This window comes from Phasianus colchicus, chromosome 2 (genome assembly GCF_987193195.1).
Source record: "Phasianus colchicus chromosome 2, bPhaCol1.hap1.1, whole genome shotgun sequence".
Lineage (NCBI taxonomy): Eukaryota > Metazoa > Chordata > Aves > Galliformes > Phasianidae > Phasianus > Phasianus colchicus.
Genome location: NC_143437.1, coordinates 104,302,094 through 104,317,459, shown reverse-complemented (window position 1 = coordinate 104,317,459; position 15,366 = coordinate 104,302,094). Strand labels below are relative to the sequence as shown.

General features: G+C 62.4%; 3 protein-coding genes and 1 non-coding gene across 7 annotated transcripts; 1 reads left to right on the top strand and 3 right to left on the bottom strand.

The window, feature by feature from the left end:
- Positions 1–46: 46 nt before the first annotated feature.
- On the bottom strand, positions 47–210 carry LOC116230691 (U1 spliceosomal RNA). The gene has a single exon (XR_004167291.1). It is a non-coding gene; the product is annotated as a U1 spliceosomal RNA (small nuclear RNA).
- A 692-nt stretch (positions 211–902) lies between these two features.
- On the bottom strand, positions 903–5,635 carry EIF2B4 (eukaryotic translation initiation factor 2B subunit delta). Its single transcript, XM_031595964.2, has 12 exons — positions 5,484–5,635; positions 5,275–5,413; positions 4,117–4,326; positions 3,851–3,933; positions 3,528–3,619; positions 3,217–3,331; positions 2,855–2,931; positions 2,557–2,659; positions 1,881–2,008; positions 1,536–1,716; positions 1,273–1,453; positions 903–1,150 (listed from the first exon to the last, which is right to left on the bottom strand). The coding sequence occupies exons 1-12, from the start codon at positions 5,613–5,615 to the stop codon at positions 948–950; spliced, it is 1,644 nt and encodes a 547-aa protein (XP_031451824.2). The 5' UTR covers positions 5,616–5,635; the 3' UTR covers positions 903–947.
- Positions 5,636–5,732: 97 nt separating this feature from the next.
- On the top strand, positions 5,733–11,409 carry SNX17 (sorting nexin 17). Of its 2 annotated transcripts, none has more exons than XM_031595962.2 (15): positions 5,733–5,911; positions 6,514–6,588; positions 6,787–6,904; positions 7,416–7,480; positions 7,579–7,689; positions 7,938–8,028; positions 8,117–8,204; positions 8,872–8,941; positions 9,056–9,148; positions 9,294–9,497; positions 9,643–9,780; positions 9,924–10,001; positions 10,190–10,264; positions 10,530–10,571; positions 10,659–11,409. In XM_031595962.2, the coding sequence occupies exons 1-15, from the start codon at positions 5,852–5,854 to the stop codon at positions 10,776–10,778; spliced, it is 1,428 nt and encodes a 475-aa protein (XP_031451822.2). In that variant the 5' UTR covers positions 5,733–5,851; the 3' UTR covers positions 10,779–11,409. The 2 variants fall into 2 exon arrangements, with proteins under 2 accessions (XP_031451822.2, XP_031451823.2); XM_031595963.2 differs by having other exon boundaries at positions 5,734–5,911; positions 9,658–9,780.
- A 94-nt stretch (positions 11,410–11,503) lies between these two features.
- On the bottom strand, positions 11,504–15,295 carry ZNF513 (zinc finger protein 513). Of its 3 annotated transcripts, none has more exons than XM_031595960.2 (4): positions 15,183–15,295; positions 14,997–15,098; positions 12,877–13,470; positions 11,504–12,644 (listed from the first exon to the last, which is right to left on the bottom strand). In XM_031595960.2, the coding sequence occupies exons 1-4, from the start codon at positions 15,220–15,222 to the stop codon at positions 11,893–11,895; spliced, it is 1,488 nt and encodes a 495-aa protein (XP_031451820.1). In that variant the 5' UTR covers positions 15,223–15,295; the 3' UTR covers positions 11,504–11,892. The 3 variants fall into 3 exon arrangements, with proteins under 3 accessions (XP_031451820.1, XP_031451821.1, XP_089992579.1); XM_031595961.2 differs by having other exon boundaries at positions 12,877–13,467; XM_090136453.1 differs by having other exon boundaries at positions 14,997–15,289.
- Positions 15,296–15,366: the final 71 nt, after the last annotated feature.

The following is a 15,366-nucleotide window of genomic DNA, read 5'->3' as shown; positions in this document are numbered from 1 at the left end:
CTGTTCCTGTTTTTCTCCCCGCATTCTACCGTTAAACCAGAGATGCCAGGGGAGAGCGCGAACGCAGTCCCCCACTACCACAAATTATGCAGTCGAGTTTCCCGCATTTGGGGAAATCGCAGGGGTCAGCACACCCGGAGTGCAGGGGATGAGCCTCGCCCTGGGAAAACCACCTGCCTGATCATGGTGTCTCCCCTGCCAGGTAAGTATGCTTTGCTCCCCTCCCGCCCCGCTCCCCACGCCCCGCCATCGGCCGGCAACGCACGGCGACCCGCGCCCCCATCCCCCGCCGTACGCCAAGGTCCTGCCGCGCTCCCCGCTCCGAGATTCCCGCACGGAGGCACACGCAGCGCCCACGCAGCCCACGAGAAGCTCCTACAAATGTAATATAGTGCTCCCAGCATGCCGCACGCTTTTCTTATTTGCATATCGCCACCCTTATCCTGCAGCCCCCGCCCTAGCAGCTTCGATTCTTGGCTGCTTCATTTGCATGACCACGCCCCCCCCCCCCGCTGGCTGCCTCTGCCGTGGTTTGAGTTCGCGCCGCGGTGCATCTGGGCTGCCGCTCTCCGATTCCCCAGCGTATCCCTGCCCGGCTCAGAGGCACTCTGTAACCCCATCCCCGCTGATATCTGCCCTCTCAGCCCTGCTGCTCCTGCTTCCGTGTGGCCAGAGATGGGAGCCTCCCTACACCTCCCTTCCCAGGCTTCCCAGCCCTGGCTGTTCTGGCGGCACTGGGGTTGGGGTCCTCCTGCAGCAGCTGTAGGCTAGGAGGAGCTCCGTGCATGCAGTGCCAGCAGCTCCCAGGGCTGCACACCCCAGGATGGTGCAGAACTGAGCCCAGGGTGCCACAGGCTGCCACAAGTGCCTGGGCTTCTGCCACACCACACAAATGAGACATGTTACAGCCACGAGGCTTGATTTATTAGGATCCATGCAGCTGCCCCCTACTGCTGATCCACGTTCTTGACGCGCAGGACGACAGGCACCGAGGTGCAGGGGATCATGCCCAGGTCTGTGATAACCAGATCCACCAGATCAGGTGGCGTCACATCGTACACCAGGTTGAGGAGACGCAAGGACTTGTTCTCTGACCAGCCGCCCAGCTGGGCCTGGCCCTTCCGCAGCACGATCAGGTCATCGGGGTCATCTGCAGAGAGAGCGGATCAGAACCTCCGGGCAGGGAAATGATACAACAGTTCAGCCCCTCCTGACCAGAAGCAGGAGGAAGGCTCAGACCTCTAAGTGGGAAAAAAGGGGACAGAGCCATACCCAGCTCGTTGGAGACAAAGGAGTCTGTCTGCACCCTCTCGCAGAACTTGTACGTCTCGCAGCACACCAGCACAGGCACGTTGTAAGCCTTGGAGACCAGCGCGATCTGCGACGTCCCCACGCGGGACATGACGGAGCCATTGGCCAGCAACGCGTGGGCTCCCAGCAGCACTTTGGACACCTGCCACGGAAGCACGAGGAAACACCCCTCAGCACCGGCGATCGCATCGCAGCCTCTCATCCCGAACCCGCTCGCTCCTCACCTCAGGCAGGACGTAAGAAATGGCGTTGATCATCACGTAGGTGCAGTGAATGCCACGGCGCACCAGGCGTCGCAGCGTCTCCCGACCCTCCAGCCGCGGCCGGCTGTCCACCACGATGACACGGAAGCTCCGGTCCGTCTGCTTGTGTGCGTCGCACAGCGTGCGGTTCACCAGGGACGAGCTGTTGGGAACCTCAGACGGGTTGCTCTGCCTGGGCTGAGCTTCCCCCCCCTACCCCTCCCAAGACCTCACGCACCTGCCCCCCATCTGCCCCGATCGGGGTAGAGCTGAAGTCTGCCCTTGCTGAGAACGGTGTCACCCCTCCAGGCCCGGCTGTGCTCTTACCATCCGTACACCAGGATCACATCGTTGTCGTTTATCTTCTCAAAGGCAGATTTCGAAATGGCTTCGGCTGCCAAAACAATCTTCTCCCGCAGGTAGTTGTCGATGGTGCCCTGCAGCTTCTCCTTTGCCTAGGAAGACGGTACCGTGACAAACAGCATCATTTTGATCTTTGTCCTTTGCTACCTGGGATGACTGGGAGCTTAGCACTGCCCCTGAGCCCCATCCTGCTTCCAGCCTGTTTGCTGAGTGGCACCTCTGCTTCCAACAGGAGGGCTTTAGAACATGCAGGGCCAGCTCCTATCCCAGCACCGGGCTGCCAGCACATCATGGTGCCTCGCTATACACCGCATGTGCTCTTTCTGCTGCAGCTTCATAGAACCACAGAATGCTCTGGGTTGAAAAGAACCACAACGATCATCTAGTTTCAACTCCTCTGCTACGTGCAGGGTCGCCAACCAGCAGACCAGGCTGCTCAGAGCCACATCCAGCCTGGCCTTGAATGCCTCCAGGAATGGGGCATCCACAGCCTCCTTGGGCAACCTGTTCCAGTGTGTCACCACCCTCTGACTACTAGGCTTCCCCCATTTTACACCCTTGCTCCTGACAAACTCCAGCCTATTGGCCTACAGACACTAGCAGCTTGGTTGAAGCCTGCGATTTGTGTGCAGCCACTCACCTCCTCCTCTCTCAGGGTGTCAGGGAGACATGAAATCTCCTTCTTGAGGAACTTAATAGCATTGCCCATGCTAACTGAGAGGGGCCGGCACTGGTTCAGGAAGCTGCAGAGAGGAAATGTGCTTAGCTCCAGGGTAGCCTGGAGGACAAGAATAGAAAAAGTGAAGATGCAGCTGGGCTGGGGATGGCAGCCGGAGAGGCAGAACCAAAGCCCCAGAAAAGCTCCAGTGGAACAGAAACCCGGAGAGATGGCTGATGTACCACATCAGTCTCTCTACTCTGGCACTGGGTCCCCTCACCTGATGTGTGGCTTTAGCTTGGCCACTAGGTCTCTTGATAGTTCCTCATTAGGGGGAGTAGAGTAATCCCGAATCAGCTGAAACAAGAAGAGCAAGCATGAGTTTGGCCAGGCATTGCATGACCAGGCACCCTGTGTAGGGCACAGCTTGATATATTTTTGCAGAAAGGGAAATAGGTTGCTCTGGGACTCAAATCTGCACAACTAGAATAGGAGCCTAGCAGGATGGATGCTTGAGGCCAGAGAAAAGAGGTGTGGAGGGGACTGAGCAGAACCACGGTCCCAGCAGCTGGGGGAGAGGAAGAGATGCTGGCACCTGGTGTAACATCCCTACTGCCTGGTGGGCATAGGCAGCCCCCATACCTGTTTGAAGACTTCCAGCAGAGCGATGCAACGGGCATTGGAACCATTGATGATACCCTGGGAGTACTGGAGGCCGAGGCGCACCACAGCTGGGTGAATTACTGTGGAGGGGATGCTGCAGGGACAAAGGTGAGAGAGCTGTCAGCTCTGGTGCTCCAGAGCCCAAAAAAGGCTAAGGCATGCCCTCCACAAACAATCTGAGGGATGCAGTAAGAAAAGATCTGTCAGCCCAGCCCTACTTGCTCCGTGAGCATTTTACAGACAGGATGGCTGAAGCAGAGCCACAGGCCTGGGCTGAGGAGGTCACAAACCTCATCTGCTGTGTCAGCGGCTTCTTCCGGCTGTACTGGTGCAAGTGGGAGAACAGGTTCACCTTGGTACCATAGTCCTGCCTCAGAGGTACCTAACACCAAACAGCGTCGATGATGACTTGTTCAAGGCTACCATCCAGCCCTGCTTGTTCCAATACCACTAATTTCACCCAACACTTACAGGTTGGGTTACATCAAAGGTTCCTTCTGCCAAAGCAGAGGGCAAACCCTACTCCCCACCACGCCTGAACGTGACACCCAGCAACAGACCTGAGGCAGAACTGCCCTGCAGCTTTTATCTTGCTGCCCAACCCTCCTCCTACCTGCTGGCGCTCCAGCTTCTTGGCCAACTTCCTCTGGGCAGCAGGGTCATCCACCTGCACGTGCTCTGGCAACCTCTTTACCACTGTGAGGATAGCAAAGAGGCAGCAGTGAACTGTTGTAACCCACAGCCCAGCCAGACTGCCCCAATTGCAAGGCACATCCAGTACCCAGGACATCACAGAAATGTGCCAGGATGGGGCGCACCCTACGGGACCCCAACCCGCTCACCCAGCAGCCCTCTGCACCCCAGCAGCGACATCTTTACCAGATGGAGCCTCAGTAGGGGTCAGCCTGGGCTTGGCTGGCGCAGTTCCCTGTCCCAGCTCTGCTTTCTTGGCCTGCTTCTGGGCCCGCTCAGCCTCCTGCTTGGCCCGGCGCTCCGCTCGCAGCTCTGCTTTGCTCTTGCCCCCGACGGGCTTCTCGCTGTCGTTGGGGACATTGGCCAAGGCTGGGGGGGATGCGGGTTGAGGAGCAACTGTAGGAGACATGTGGAAGGAAGGGATGCCATTCAGAGGGACCTCGAGAGGCTAGAAAGGTGGGCCTGGGTGAACCTGATGAGGTTCAACACGGCAAAGTGCAGAGTTTTGCACTTGGGCCTGAGGAATCCCAGGCATCCATACAGACTGGAAGGAGCGGTCCTTGAGAGCAGCCCTGTGGAGAAGGACCTGGGGGTCCTGATGGATGAAAATCTTAACATGAGCCAGCAGTGTGCCCTTGTGGCTTGGAAGGCAAATGGCATCCTGGGCTCCATCAGAAAAGGGGTGGCCAGCAGGGACAGGGAGGTGATTGTTCCCCTCTACTCTGCTCTTGTGAGGCCCCATCTGGAGCACTGCGTCCAAGTGTGGAGCCCCCAGTACAAGAAAGACAGGGAGCTGTTGGAGAGGGTCCAGAGGAGAGCCATGAAGATGATCAGGGGACTGGAGCACCTCCCCTATGAAGACAGGCTGGGGGAGCTGGGCTTGTTCAGCCTGGAGAAAAGAAGGCTGCGGGGTGACCTCATTGCAGCCTTTCAGTACCTAAAGGGAGCCTACAAACAGGAGGGGAATCAACTCTTTGAAAGGGTAGATAACAACAGGACGAGGGGAAATGGTTTTAAGTTGAGGGAGGGGAGATTTAGGTTGGATGTCAGGAGAAGTTCTTTCCTATGAGAGTGGTGAGGTGCTGCAACAGCTGCCCAGAGAGGCTGTGGATGCCCCGTCCATCCCTGGAGGTGTTCAAGGCCAGGTTGGATGGGGCCCTGGGCAGCCTGGGCTGGTATTGAATGAGGAGGTTGGTGGCCCTGCACGTGGCAGGGGGTTGGCTGCACAGCACTACGGGACGCCCTGCGGCTCCCACCCGCCCCGGGGCCGCTCGCAGCCCCGCAGTGCCGCACCGCAGCGCCGTCCGAGGGCAGTGCCGGCCGCGGCTGCGGGAAGGTTCTCACCGCGGGGCTGCGCGGGGTCCGCCGCCGTGCCCGGCTCCGCGGGCTCCGCCGCCGCTCCCTTCTCGCTCCTCTTCTTCTTCTTCTGCTGCTTCTTCTCCTTCCGCAGCTGCAGCTTCTCCTCGCGGGACAGCTCGGGGCCCTGCGGGCACACGGTGAAGCAGCCCCGGCCCCGCGCCGCTCCCCCGCCCGACGCCCGAAGCCCCGCTCACCTGCACCACTACCGGTACCGACGGGGCCGCTCCGCAGCCCGCGCCCGGGACGGGGGCGACGTGTGATGTCCCCCGGTCCCCACGCGGCCGGCACGGCTCGCACCGACCGCCCGGCGCCTCCGGCTCCGCCATGACGGCCGCCGACCCTCCCCGCGTCGCGCCCCCTGCCGGCCGGAGGGCGCCGAGCAGCCGCGGGGCGGGCCGGCCGGCCGCGGGGCGGAGCGGGGCGGTTCCCGGGCAGCGCCATCGCGTGGGCCCCGCGGGGCGGCGCCGCGGAGCGCCGGGCCCGAGATGGCGGCGGAGCGCGGCCGGTAGCGGCGGGCGCACACTCCGCCCCGCTCCCCGGTTCCGCGGCCCCGGACCCCGCCATGCACTTCTCCATCCCCGAGACCGAGACCCGCGCCGGCGACGGCGGCGCCGCCTACGTGGTGAGCGGGGCGGCCGCGGGGCCGGGGGGGGGGTGGGGGGGATTCGCAGCCCTCGGGGGCGCCGCTCGGCCCCGCCCGGTGCCGGGAGGTGGGGGGGCGGCCGCGGGGGGAAGGACCGAGGAGCCGCGGGCCGGCCGTCCCCGCTTCCTGTTGTGCTCCGTGCGGGGTGAACGCCCTCCCGCCCCGTTGCGGGGCCCGGAGCCGCGCGGCCGTTCGGTGCGGGCCCGGCGCTGCCCGCAGACTTTGCCCTCGGCGCCGCGGGGCTTCCCGGGCACGGCGCGGGGATCGGCGCGGGGTCGGCTCGGCGCCTCAAAGCCGCGCCGCTATGGGACCCCGAGCGGCTGAGAGACGGGGGGCACGGCCGGGCTTCGGGTCGGACCGTTTCCACTCCGAAGGAGCGGCGCCGCGGTGGCACAGCCGCACGGGGAGGCGGTGGCGGCACCCAGCCCAGAGGCGTTCAGGGAACGGGGGATGCGGCACGCAGGGTCACGGGGCGCCCGATGGGATGGGTTGGGGTGGGTGATCGTAGAGGTCTTCCCCGACCTGAATGACTGTGTGCGCTGCTGCTGCTCGGTTCTGACCCGCGCCTCTCCCCGCCGCAGGCCTACAACATCCACGTGAACGGGGTGCTGCACTGCCGGGTGCGCTACAGCCAGCTGCTGGGGCTGCACGAGCAGGTAGGGAGGAGGGCAGAACGCAGCGCGCTGTGCCAGGCCTTGCCTGCTGTGTGACATCCTGCCTTGGCTCCTGCTGGGTGCTGGCTGGGAGCGGGCGACGAGCTGTCTGCTCAGCAGAGCCCTGAGGATCAGCGTGGCTGGGTGTCGGGCCGTCCCTGTCTCTCCGGGGGCTCTCACAGCGCTCTGCTCTCTTCCCAGCTAAGGAAAGAATATGGCACGAACGTGGTACCGGCCTTTCCCCCGAAGAAGATCTTCACTCTCACCCCAGCGGAGGTAGAGCAGCGCAGGGAACAGCTGGAGAAGTACATGCAGGCTGGTAAGCGGGACGCTGCAGCCCAGGGTCGCGTCCCCAGCTTGGTGGCACTGCCCAGGTTACCTTCCTGTGGCCACGCAGGCCCAGCGTTGGCCCCTTCCTCCTGCAGTGCTGAGCTTGCAGCAGTCTGTCTCAGTGTTCCTGGCTGTGCTCTGATAATAGCTGGCATCGTTCCCTGAACGTCGGCCTGCAATACACAGCACCACCAGTGCTGCTCTTCAGTCCCCAGCCCCTTCCCTTGCCCTACACCAGCAAAAGTGCCCCCCCTCCCAGAGCACCAGTCTGCAGGGAACTGATGGCCATCCCCAGCCCCTTCCCTTGCCCTACACCAGCAGAGGTGCACCCCCCAATGCCCCAATCTGCAGGGAACGCACGGCCATCCGTGCACACACCCTGCACTCAGCACGTGCTTTGTCTGGATGCAAACACTGGGAGGCTGCAGAGCAGGTGGGGGCTGATGTGAGTCCCTGTGCTTTCCCAACTAACACTTCTCCTTGTTTGTCTTCTACCCCAGTGCGACAGGACCCGACACTGGGAGGCAGCGAGACCTTCAACAGCTTTCTGCGCAAGGCCCAGCAGGTGGGAAGGAGCTGCCAGGCTGGGGTGATATGTGGTGGGCCCCCAGACCCAGAGTGGGTGGCAGATGGGGCCAAGCTGCCAATCCCTTCTCTCTGCAGGAGACGCAGCAGATCCCTACGGAGGAGGTGGTGCTAGAAGTGCTGCTTTCCAATGGCCAGATGGTCAAGGTCACCATCCTCACCTCAGACCAGACGGAGGATGTTCTTGAGGTGCCAGAGCTCTTGTGCTTTGTCCTTGCCCCAGAGCAGGGTTGTCCTTGGCAGGGGTATGGGGAGTGGTGGAGCTCTGTGATGCCATGATCCCTTGGCTTCTCCATTTGTTTCCCCTTTCCTGTCCTCCATCCAGCAGAAGTCCTGCCTTCCCACAAAGTGCCTGGGCTGGATCCTACCAGGGGGCTGCAGGGTGACATACACAGGTGCTGTAGCTCTCAGTGGTGACCTCCTGCTCTCGCTCATAGGCTGTGGCCTCCAAGTTGGATCTGCCCGATGACCTGGTTGGCTACTTCAGTCTCTTTCTGGTGCGAGAGACCAAGGATGGAGCTTTCTCGTGTGAGTAGAGCATGCTATGGGCAGTCCCACAAGGGCCTGGTGGGCTCCTCCAGCCCTGAGCCTCTGCTGAGCTGCCATTTCCCTGCAGTCGTGCGGAAGCTGCAGGAGTTTGAGCTGCCATATGTGTCTGTCACCAGCCTACACAACCCTGAATTCAGGATCATCCTGCGCAAGAGGTGAGCTGCAGCCACTCAGCACCTGAGGGTGGTGTCCAGGACTCCCCACAGTGCAGAAGGACCCTTCTACTTCTGCCATTGCTGCCCATAGGGTGCTTTGACCCACTTGGAAATGCACTGCGTGTCCCCAGTGGGGCTGGACTGCCCCACAGGGATTGGTCCTTGTGTCCTTTTTCCCAGACGTGGCACTGCCTGCCTATAGCAGCCCTACAGAGAAGGACGTGGGTGTGCTGGTGGCCAGTAGGTCACTAGGACCAGTAGGTGAGCCAGCAGTGTGCCTTTGTGGCCCAGAAGGCTGATGGTGTCCTGGTTGACCAACAGTTGACCAAAGGTTGACCACGAGCCAGCAGGGGTTCTCCTGTCTGTTCTGCCCTGGGCATCTGGAACACTGGGCCCAGTTCTGGGCTCCCCATTTCAAAACTACCCTGGATGCTTTCCTCTGCAATGTGCTGTAGGGAACCTGCTTTAGCAGGGAGTTGGATTGGATGATCTCCAGAGGTGCCTTCTGACCCTCCACGGTTCTGTGAGCAGGATGTGGCTGCTGAGGGCTACTGAAGGGTGCAGGCTGTGGGGGCAGCCCAGCTCCACATCCCCACATGCAGGACCGTGTTCTTCCCATCGCTGTCAGGAGTTGGGGAAGAAGCTGACTCGTGTGGTTCCTTTCCAGCTACTGGGACTCGTCCTATGATGACGATGTAATGGAGCATCGTGTGGGACTCAACTTGCTGTATGCACAGGTGAGGGTCTGTGTGGCCCAGCGGGGTGAGGAGGGGGCACCGCACACCCACTGACTGCTCTGCTGCTCTCGGGGCTTTGGGCCCAGCTGCTCACCAGCCTCTGCTTCTTGGTAGACGGTGTCAGACATCGAGCACGGATGGATCCTTGTCAACAAGGAGCAGCACCGGCAGCTCAAGTCTCTGCAGGAAAAAGTCTCCAAGAAGGAGGTAGGGGAGGGCGTGATGCTGTGGTTGGAATAATCCCAGGCACCGGCCCCGCTGCCCCATAAGAGCCCCGGCGCTGAGCTTGGTGCCCACATTCCAACTGACGGAGCTGCCTGTGGGTGCTGACCTTCCCTGGCTCTGCCCACAGTTCATCCGACTGGCACAGACCCTGAAGTACTACGGCTATCTCAAGTTCGATCCCTGCGTCACAGACTTCCCTGAGAAGGGCTGCCACGTCGTCGTCAGCGCCGGCAACAACGAGCTCAACTTCCAAGTGCGGCTGCCGAACGAGCAGATCAAGGAAGGCAGCTTCAAGGTTACACGCATGCGGTGCTGGAGGGTCACGTCCTCGGTGAGTGCCTGGATCCTGGGCACGAGGAGGGCTGCTGGGACCCGGCTCTGGCAGCTCTCAGCAGGAAAGCTGCTGGCTGGGCTGGAAGCCTGGGGAAGGTCTGGGGCATGGGAACTGGCAGTGGTGAAAGGCCCACGTGCCTCAGCTTGTGTCTGTGCAGGTGCCGATGAGCAATGGTCCCTCAGGGAGCAGCCCTGGCAAGTCGGAGGTGAAGCTGGAGCTAGCTTTTGAGTATCTCATGAGCAAGGACCGGCTGCAGTGGGTTACCATCACCAGTCCACAGGTAGGGCTGCCTGCACTCCAGCATTGGAAAAGGTGGGAATTAAGGGCAGCTCAAGGGAGGGGGCAGGTGTGGGCTCAGTGTGGTGTGTTGGGAAAGCTATGGGGTGTGTGGGGCCACTGTTTGACAACACTTCTCTCTTGTAGGCCATCATGCTGAGCATCTGCCTGCAATCCATGGTGGATGAACTGATGGTGAAAAAGTCAGGTGGCAGCATCCGCAAGGTAAGGGTTGGGTAAGCATGTTGTCTAGGCGGGTCCCATCTTGCCCCTGTGGCTTTGTGAGGTCTAGGCTTGGCCTTGCTCACCCTCCTCAGCATGGGGCCAGCTGAAGGATCCCCAGGAGGAAACCCAGCTCCTGGAACTACCTACCCACGGGCACCCTGCCACTGAGTCGAGTTTCTCCCCTGCAGATGTTCCGCCGACGGGCAAATGGGGCTCTGCGGCGCTCAGACAGTCAGCAAGCCGTGAAGTCACCCCCACTGCTGGTGAGTGGGACTTTGTCCCAGGCTTAGCTGTGGGTCAGGTGCCAGAGCCAGAGAGGATCCACCAGCAGGGCTGTTGCCTCGCTCCTGTAGCCTTGGGATGAGAAAAAGGCGGTCCTGGGGCCGTCCTTGAGGGAGGGAGGCGATTGTGTCTGGGCACCCCCAGACTTCACCTTGAGGGTTGGCAGCAGCAGCCAAGGGCTGGTGCACAGAAGAGCAGTGAGCACAGGGGGTGACACAAGGCTCCCTGACCGTGCTGTCCCTGCAGGACTCGCCTGATGCCTCCCGGGAGCCAATGGCCAAACTCTCGGTGAGTTGTGTGTGCATGTAGCTGGTGCTGTCACACTGAGACTGAGCATGGAGGGGATCCTCCCTAACACACCTCCTCTTTCCGCAGAGCAAACTCACGTCTGTTAGTCTTCGAGGGATCAGTCACTCCAGCTCTGCTAATGATGTGGGCGCTAACGACTTCCATGGCAATTACGCCTTTGAGGGCATTGGTGATGAAGATCTGTAGCCGCTCCCCCCTCCTAGGACAGCACTGGCCTGAGGGCCCCAGGGCCTTCGCCGAGGAATGTATGACCTGCAGACAGGTTGCAATCGACGTGCCTCTCACCTGCTACCATCCACCTTCCCCTGCTCCCCAAGGGCTGGGAAGTGCATCCCCAACCCACCATTGCCTTCAAGGCTGGGGGCAGCTGAACTCCTCCTGTTGCTGGCTTCCCACGGGGCAGCCTGTGCCGGTGCCGAGCCCTGGAGCAGGTGTCATGGAGCCCAGCCCAGCTCCGGAGGAGCAGAGCCCCCCCTTCTCCCACCCTGGGAGGACCTGGGCCTACATCAGGCCTGGCCCGCTGCGTGGGCAGGCGGCTGCCCCAGGGGGTGTTGGCAGCAGCCCGGTGGCACCGAGCGGCCCTCACGAGGCTCCATAATGCCAAATTAGCCTTTAGGTTTCTGCTCAGAGACAGAGTGCAGTAAGCTGTCTCCAGTGGGGCTCTGCGCAGAGCCCTGTCTCTAACCTGCTCGTAGACTCCAGTGTAATCTAGGCTTGTAACCACCTATCTCCTGCTGCTCAGACCGACCAGAGCATTAATGGACAGTAACCAATGTTTACATACTGCAATGATGATTAAAATGGATTCTGATTGGTACCTAGGCTGTCTCTTGTGGGGTGGCAGCCATCCTTCCCCTCCCACCTCCTGCCCCACGTCCTCTCCTGAAGCAGAACAAGGTCCCTAGGGAGAATACCGGATAACAAAACTGACTGTTTAATGCTTTTATACACAATATAAATTACACTGACCGGTATGGCAGCAGCCACAGAACCAGTCCTGTTCTCCCCCTCCTCCCTTTCCCCATATGCTGGCGGAGGAAGGCTCTGACAGGCAGGAGGAACAGGCTGGTGCCACCCTGTGGTGGCAAGGGCATGGCCCCACCACAGGCAGCATAGGGCTGCAAGATACCCCTCCCAGGGCAGTGGGCCCTGCTTAAGGCAGCCCTGAGCCCAGGGGAATTTGTTGCCCATCCGTCCCCCAGGGAGGGCAGGGGCCGCAGCTGATGAGGGACTGGGGTGCCCTGTGGCCCCCCCAGGGCCCAGCGTGGGGCCAAGCCCCTGCAGCCAGACTAAGTGCTGTTCAGGGCAGGGCCGTGTCCACGGCAGGAGGAGCCAGGAGGGCTTTGGCGTTGCGTGGGTTGACCCAATTCTCAGCCGTGTGGCCGTGGATTTTCTGGTGGCGCTTGTAGTTGTCCCAGTGGCCAGTGGTGTAGGTGCAGTCCCGGCACTGGAAGGGCTTCTCGCCCGTGTGTCGCAGCATGTGCCGCTTCAGGTTCATGCTCTGGTTGCAGCTGTAACTGCAGAGGCTGCACTGGAAGGGCTTGTCACCCGAGTGGATGCGCCCGTGGCGCTTGAGGTTGGCCAGGTTGCCGCAGGCGTAGTCACAGAGCTGGCACTTGTAGGGCTTCTCACCCGTGTGCACACGCTGGTGCCGCTTCAGGTTGTCGAGGTGGGCGGAGGCGTAGGGGCAGAGCGGGCAGGCGAACGGCTTCTCCCCACTGTGCGTCTTCATGTGCCGTGCCAAGTGGTTGGGGTAGTGGGTGACAAAGGGGCAGAGGCTGCAAGCGAAGCCTTTGTCCCCGGTGCCTTTACGAGGGCTGGCGCCCGGCTCGGTGCCCAGCACCGCCAGGCTGCAGCGCCCGCAGACCTGCTCGGCCAGGCCCTCGTCCTGTGCGAACCCATCGTCCAGCACCAGCCCACACATGCGGCACGTAAAGGGGAAGAGCAGCTCGGGCAGCGCTGCCGTCTCCTCGCCCCGCAGCCGCGCGCAGCCGGGCAGGAAGGGGCCAGTGCCGCTGCCCATGTGCAGGTTCAGCTCCGGCAGCAGCGGCTCTGCGAGACAAAGAGAAGCAGGGATGTGAGCAGGCAGCACAGTGCTGGCAGAGCACAGCTCCTGCGAGCAACCCTGGCTCCAAGGTGATGGTGTCCTGGCACAGGCCAGCAGCCACTTGAGGATGTGCACCGAGATCGACACAACAGAAGATGACAAGATGTGCTCCTTGCCCATCTCCAGACTGCGCTCTGGGACTCTCCCACCGCAGTTTCCCTCCCAACCCCGCCTTACCTGGGTCCTTGTCCTGCTGGTGCTGCCCCTCGCCTTCAGGCAGGCGGTGGCTGAGCATGTGCCGCTTCAGGTTGCGGCTCTGGTTGCAGCGGTAGTCGCAAGCGGCACACTGGAAGGGCTTGTCCTGGCTGTGGACCCGTTCGTGGCGTTTGAGGTTGCCCAGGCTGCTGCAGGCGAAGCTGCAGCCCGTACAGCGGTAGGGCTTCTCCCCAGTGTGCGTGCGCAGGTGGCGGGTCAGGTTCACCAGCTGGGCTGAGGCGTAGGCACACTGCGGGCACGCAAACGGCTTCTCCCCGTTGTGTGTCTTCATGTGGCGCTTGAGGTGACTGGAGTAGTGGGAGGCGAAGGGACAGAGCTGGCAGGTGTACACGATGCGTTGGTTGCGGCCGCCCTCAGTGCCGGCGCACTGCAGGCAGCTCTGGCCCAGGCTGGCAGCCAGCTGCAGCCCACACTGGCGGCAGGGCAGCGCTGCAGGGCCGGGCTCGCCGCCTTCCTCAGGGTCGCTGTCCACGCTCAGCTGCTGGTACCCGGAGGAGCAGTCGTCGTCGCTCAGCGCGTACGCTGGGATGGCGATCTTCCCCACCAGTGCCTCTGCTGAGAAGAGCATGGGGATGGGATAGCAGCGGGAGCTCGCTTGGCTCACGCGTGGCCCCAATTTGGTGCCACCGGTCCCAGGAGGGGGGACTGCAGCCAAGAGGTGCTCACCCCAGCGCTACCCAGGAGCCCACTGCAGCCCCAACACTCAGACAGCAGCCTAAGCTGCCCCCAGGTCTTGCTACAGGGCCTCACCCAGTTGTGCCGGGTGGTGGTGGGCACAGCTCACCAGGCTGCTGGTCCTTGTCTCTCGGCCAGCAACAAGTAGTAAAAAAGATGTCCTCTGACCCCACACAGTGCTGCTACTCAACAGAGAGGCTCTTGGAGGGCATTTCTGCTTGCCAGCTGGACAAGGACGTTTAACACCTATGCCCCAACACAGGATGGCAGAAGCAGAGCCACTGACCTGCAGCCACCCACATCTAGCCAGTATACCTGGAACCCCTGGACGCGCCCACAGGCTGCTGCTCAGGACAGAAGAGTAGTGGCATGCAGCAAAGCCTTGCCATAGTCAGCCTTAAGCTGTGCCTAACATGGAGTGCATTCAAGAGGCTGCAAGAACCAGCAGTTGGCTCTTGCCTTGGATTGTCCCCTTTGCTGCTGCTCACCCCACAGTGTCATGTCCCAGGGTCCCTGGGCACAGCGAGGCCACTCCAGGCTCCCTTGTGTTTTCTAGTCCCACATTTGCAAACACTGGGAAGATCTGATGCTAGATCAGAGCATCCTGCTACAACCTTGCTATTGCTAGGGGAACACCCTGACCCTAAGCCCCATGCTGAAGGGACGCCCTGCAAGCTTGGTGGCGCAGCCCAGCACCCCTGCAGCACTGCCCCACTGGGACAGCACAGCCCATGGGGCTGAGAACATGACCAGTGTTGGCTCTTCAGGAATCCAGACCTGCGTGACACTGCTCCCCAGCCAGGCTGGGCCTGGGGGCAGGAAGGGCTGCTTTTCTAGTTGCAAAGAGCTGCTGCAGAGAACAGCTTTTTGCAGCACAGGCAGTGCCCGGCACCACGGAGCCAGCTTCGTCCCAGTGCAGGACTGCAAGCACGCACTGCAGGGAGGTGCAGCTCTCGGAGCAGAGCCCATCTTGCCAGGCAGCTGGGGCCGAGCCTCAGCACAGAGCGTGGCATCCTGCACCCAGAGCACAGCCCTCATAGGATCAGATGGGGTGCAGGAGCTGGGTGGTGCACATCGCTCCGTGTTCAGCGCATCCCCGCCTTATTCCCCGCCCAGCATCCGAGGGCAACGAGCCACTCTCACTGCTCCCTGCGAGGCTCCGGGTCTCCCGGGGCAGAGCGGTGCCGCTCTGAGGACACCCGGTGGGGGTCGGCGGCGGCCCCTGCAGCCCCAGAGCCCGGGGGCGTTAACGGGAGGTAGAGGCCCTACGGGGGCACCGCGCGCCTGGGGGGTCCCCGCGTTACAGGGGAGACGGCTCTCCCGGCGGATGGGGATGGAGGCCACCGACGGGCGGACACAGCCGGGGGTGGCGTGGCGGCGGGGCCGTGCGGGGCGGCGGCACGCACCTGGCGGTCCCTTCTCGCAGGCCAGGCCGCGGCCTAGCAGCAGGTCGCCGGGCAGCACCAGCGCCGCTCCCGCCGTCTCCTCGGGGCCGTCCTCGGCTTCCGCTGCAACACACCGAACGCCGCGGGTCACCGTCGGGCTCCGGCCGCCGGCTCCGCCGCCGCCCCCCGGCCCCGCCGCGCACTCACCCTTCACCGGCTGCGGGTGGCTCTGCTTCCGCCGGGGCATCGTGGTCGGTCCCGGCCCCGCCGCCCGCCCTCCTGCCCGCGGCCCGCCAGCCGCCCCCGCCAGCCCGGGGCGGCCACCGCCGCCCCGCCTCGACCGGGCACTTCCGCTTCCGGCCGCCGCGGGACAGGGCCGGCGCCGGAAGCT